The 5,239-nt window shown below is 45.4% G+C and overlaps 1 protein-coding gene across 3 annotated transcripts in view; it reads left to right on the forward strand.

The window, feature by feature from the left end:
• The window catches only part of DNTTIP1 (deoxynucleotidyltransferase terminal interacting protein 1), a 28,357-nt gene that overhangs the window by 13,955 nt on the left and 9,163 nt on the right, over nt 1–5,239 (forward strand). For 2 of the 3 annotated variants that reach the window (XM_023511922.1, XM_003787647.1), the window contains exons 5-7: nt 3,284–3,352; nt 3,616–3,672; nt 3,914–3,972. In XM_023511922.1, the coding sequence (XP_023367690.1) occupies nt 3,284–3,352; nt 3,616–3,672; nt 3,914–3,972 (185 nt within the window). Of the gene's footprint in view, nt 1–3,268; nt 3,353–3,615; nt 3,673–3,913; nt 3,973–5,239 lie in introns of all 3 variants that reach the window. The other variant, XM_012803902.2, reaches the window with a different exon arrangement.

Consider the following 5,239-nt stretch of genomic DNA (forward strand, 5'->3'; position numbering starts at 1 on the left):
CAAAAAAAAAAAAAAAAATAGCCATGGCTTAGCACCTGTGGCTCAAACAGCTAAGGCACCAGCCACATACACCTGAGCTGGCAGGTTTGAATCCAGCCCAGGTCCACCAAACAACAATGAGGGCTGCAACCAAAAAATAGCCACGCGTTGTGGCAAGTACTTATAGTCCCAGCTACTTAGGAGGCGGAGGCAGGAGAATGCTTAAGCCTAGGAGTTAGAGGTTGCTGTGAGCTGTGATGCCACGGCACTCTACCCCAGGTGACAGCTTGAGGCTCTGTCTCAAAAAAAAGAAAAATAGCCAGGTGTTGTGGCGGGTGCCTGTAGTTCCAGCAACTTGGAAGGCTGAGGCAACAGAATCACTTGAGCCCAGGAGTTTGAGGTTCCTGTGAGCTGTGATTCTACAGCACCCTACCAAGGGTAACATAGTTGAGACTCTGTCTCAAAGAAGAAGGATTGCTTGAAGCCAGGAGTTAAAGACCAACCTAGGCAACATAGCAAGACTCAGTTTCTACAAAAAAATAAAAATAAAAATAAAAATTAGCTGGGCTTGATGGCATGTAACTGCATTCCTAGCTACTTGGGAGGCCAAAGCAGAAGAATAGCTTAAGCCCAGGAGTTTGAGGCTATAACGAGCTGTGGTAGTGCCAGGGCAACAGAGAGAGACCTTGTCTCAAAAAAACAAATTCTAGGGGCCAGCACTTGTCACTCAAAGGAGTAGGGCGCCAGCCTCATATACCGGAGGAGGTGGTGGGTTCAGGCCCAGCCCCAGCCAAAAACTGCAAAAAAAAAAAAAAAATTCTAGGGCGGTGCCTGTGGCTCAAAGGAGTCAAGCACTGGCCCCATATGCCAGAGCTGGAAGGTTCAAACAGCCCCAGCCAAAAACTATAAAAAAAAAATTCTAGGGCCAGGCTCAGTGGCTTATGCCTGTCTGTAATCCTAGCACTCTGGGAGGCCAACGCGGATAGATTGCCTGAACTCACAGGTTTGAGATCAGCCTGAGCAAAAGCAAGACCCTGTCTCTAAAAATAGCCAGGCATTGTGGTGTTTGCCTATAGTTCCGGCTATTTGGGATGCTGAGACAAGAGAATCACTTAAGCCCAAGAATTTAAGGTTACTGTAAGTTATTATGACACAGCACTCTACTGAGGGTGACAAAGTGAGACTCTGTCTCAAAAAAAATAAAATAAATTCTGGCTTGGCACCTGTAGCTCAGCGACTAGAGCACCAGCCACATATACCGGAGCCGGCAGGTTCACATCCAGCCCAGGCCCGCCTAACAATGACAACTACAACTAACCAATGGCTGGGTGTTGTGATGAGCGCCTGTAGTCCCAGCTACTTGGGAGACTGAGGCAAGCAAATCACTTAAGCCCAAGAGTTTGAGGTTGATGTGAGCTGTGACGCCACAGCACTCTTCCCAGAGTGACAGCTTGAGACTCTGTCTCAAAAACATAAAATAAATCCTAATGTCTGACCATGACCAGCAGAGCCCTACCTAAGCCATCTCCAGCCTGTTTCTTTATTTCATCCCACCTACCTCTTATTGGCTATACTCTAGTCTTTCTGGACTCATGTCTGCTCCTCCAGCACACCAAGCTTAGGTCCTTTTCACCTGCTGTTTTTACTGCCTGGCATGCTCCCTCCTTAACTCTTTACATAGCTGGCTCCTTCTTTTCTTCAGATCTCTGTTTAGATATCACCCCATCAGAGGGGGCCTTCCCTCCATCTGATGTAGCCCATCTACCTCACTGCTTTCCCCCAGCTTCATTTACTATCACTTTACTTGTTTCCATTATTTCAGTTTGAAATTATTATGTTCATTTGCATATATTCTCTGCCTCTCTCCCAGTCTCACCTCTTCCTCTCCTAAAATCTTGAGCTTTACAAAAATGGAGGCTGATTTTTTTTTACCGCTGTCATCCCAGCCCTAGAATATAGCTCTTAATGTGTGTATAGTGTTTGCCAGATGAGTAAATTGATTAATGAACAACCCTTCTAGTCTCATAGAACTTAAAGCCTAGTTAAGCAGACAGGTGTGAATTAAATTACCACACAAACGAGTGCATAATTATACACTGAGACTTACGTACTCTCACAGAAAAGGGATAAAGTTTAGAGGAGAAGACCATGAATCCAATTTTGGACTTGGCATATTTCAGCCATCCACACATAGACATGGAGCAAACTACATGATACATAAATCTGGAGCTCCAAGGATAATCTTTCTCAAAGGAGAGCCTTTCAGTTACAGCTGAAGATTTAAATAATTATGGACTCATTAGTTTATAGATGTTAATTGAAGCTGTGGTCACAGATGAGAGCAGATAGAATAGCTACCGAAAGGATAGAGTGGAAAGAACCAGACGCAGGAGGAAACCTAGCAAAGAAGTTTAAGAAAGTAGCCGGAGAAGTAGGAGGAACACAGGGAAGGTGGCCACAGGACTTGTAGGAAAGAGTGTTTCTGGAAAGGGAGAGCTCTTCACTGTCAGATTCCACTCCCATCGGTCACGTGAACCTAACCCTTCACCTGGCCTGCCAGGCACCTGCCCATCATTCGCCACGTCATCTTTTTCTTCCTCAAATGAACCAAGTCTTCTTGCCTTAGACATTTGCACCCCTCCCTGCTCCTGAAACACACTTCTGCTTGGCTGTTCTTGCAGCCTCCTTCACTGCTCAGAGGCTACCCCCTCATCGAGGCCTTCCCTGCCCTGCTCTGTTCAGGCCCCCTCCTCTGGTGGTCCTCTGACACGTTTGCTTGGGTTTTTCCTTCACAATATCTATCATGATCCACAGTTTCTTATTTATATGTTTGTTTCCTTGCTTGTCATCCACATCACCCACAGAATATACTCGCCACAAGAATTTTTCCTAGTTACTACTGTGTCCTGGGTACTCAATATTTTATTTAAGGAAAAGCGGCCATTTACTGAGAAATATGTATTATAGTAATATATTCAGTTAGAAAAATACATAGTATATATTTACATGGAAAAAGTGAGGAAGACTTTATATCGAAACATTAGCAGTTTTCTGTGGGTAGTGAAATGATAGATTTAACTTTTTACTTTGCTGATTTATATTTGTAATGATCCTTAATTACTCACGTTTATAAAAAACTAGGTATCTATTATGTGCATATAAATGTACGTATATGTATTTATGTCTTTGTATTGAGCATGGAAGAGTTTTAACCTGGCTTGGAGTTGTGTCTATAAAACTAGTGGCAGGGTGTGCTTACCCACCAAAAAAGTGACTGTTAACAATTTAGTCTTTTCCCCTTCAGGCCAAGCTACTGTTCTCAGATGGAGAAAAAGTAGTACCCAGATTGACCCATGAGCTTCCGGGGATAAAGGTCAGAGTTACTATGTCCTGTAGTATTAGAGGGGGAGACCAATCAGGTTGGGAGACAGCTAAAATATGTGGGCCCGGGGAGGTTTCACATACCACCCATTTGTAGGACCCGGTCCAAGTAGCATCATGTGGAATGAGCTGCTGAAGCCTCGGTCAGGGTGGAGCTGGAGGGCTGTAGTCCTGGGGCTCTGTCTTCTGCAACCCTGGAGGACCTGCAGCTCCCAGGCACTGGCCTGACACTGACTCCCTTTCTTTTTCATCCAGCGTGCCCGGCAGGCAGAAGAGGAATGTGCTCATCGAGGAAGCCCCATTCCTAAAAAGGTAAACCATTTCCTCATTTCATTTTCTGGCTAGGAAGAGGCTCTGGAGCTCCAGAAGAATTGCGCTTCCTCAGTGCACCTTTGGGCCTTCCTAACATGAGAGACAGTCGTTCTCCCTGTACCCCTCAAGCATCATTTGATCTCTTTGGAAAACCATCTCTAACAAGTGACCCTGGACCTGCCCATTGGGGAGGTGGGAGTAACCACAGGGACAGACCTCTGACAGCTGTTCTTTATGGCAGAGGAAAGGACGGCCTCCTGGACACATCCTGTCAAATGACCGGGCAGGCGCCGGCATGGTGTGAGTAGTGTGGTGAGAGCTGAAGGGAGCAGAGGGGGAGAGTGGCCCTGGAGGAAAAGAGGCCAGAGTTCTGTGCCTGGTGAAATCAAACTCACATGCTTAAGTCCCCATAGAGGAGGGTTCACCCTGCCTTGAGGGATGAGGAAGAAGGGTTAGGAGGAGGACATTTTTGTAATCCTGTTTTTCCCCAGAACAGTTCAGCCCAGCTTGATTGAACACCACAGTTCTTCATTATTAGTCTATACACAATTAAGTGTGCATAACCGGTCTAAATACCTTATATGCTTTTGTTTTTTTGTTTTCTTTTTGAAACAGAATCTCACTTTGTCACCCTCAGTAGAGTGCCATGGCATCACAGGTCACGGCAACCTCAAACTCCTTGGCTGAAGCAATCCCCTACCTCAGCCTCCCAAGTAGCTGGAACACTGGCACCCCCCATAATGCCCAGCTAATTTTTTTTTATTTTTGTAGAGGTGGGGGTCTCGCTCTTGCTCAGGCTGGTCTTGAACTCCTGAGCTCGAGCACCCACCTCAGCCTTCCAAAGTGCTAGGATTATAAGTGAGCCACCATGCCATCCCCATACTTTACTTTTTAATCCTTACATCCACCATCTAAAGAAGATGTACATAATTTTACAGATAAAGAAACAGACTCAGAGAATTACTTGCCCAAGGTCAAACAATCAACATTGATGCAAAGATGGTTATTTTCAAAGATTCTTTTTTTTTTTTTTTCAAGACAGAGTCTCACTATGTTGCACTGGGTAGAGTACCATGGTGTCATCATAGCTCACAGCAACCTCAAACTCTTGGGCTCAAGCGAGTCTCTTGCCTCGGTTTCCCCATTTTTAGTAGAGATGGGGTTTTATTCTTGGGTCAGGTTGATCTTAAACTCTTGAGTTCAAGCAGTCCTCCCATCTCAGCCTCTCAGAGAGCTAAGATTATAGGTATGAGCCACTGCACTTGGCCTGTTTTCAAAGATTTTTTTTTTTTAAGAATTAATTTTTTTTTTTTTGAGACAGAGCCTCAAGCTGTCACCCAGGGTAGAGTGCCATGGCATCACAGCTCACAGCAACCTCCAACTCCTGGACTTAAGTGATTATCTTGCCTCAGCCTCCCAAGTAGCTGGGACTACAGGCACCCACCACAGTGCCCCACTATTTTTTGGTTGTAGTTGTCATTGTTTGGCAGGCCCAGGCTGGATTTGAACCTGCCATCTGGTGTATATGGCTGGCGCATTAGCCGCTTGAGCTACAGACACCAAGCCT

The sequence above is a fragment of the Otolemur garnettii genome, unplaced genomic scaffold, assembly GCF_000181295.1.
Source record: "Otolemur garnettii isolate 467f Iridium unplaced genomic scaffold, OtoGar3 scaffold00023, whole genome shotgun sequence".
Taxonomy (NCBI): Eukaryota; Metazoa; Chordata; class Mammalia; order Primates; family Galagidae; genus Otolemur; species Otolemur garnettii.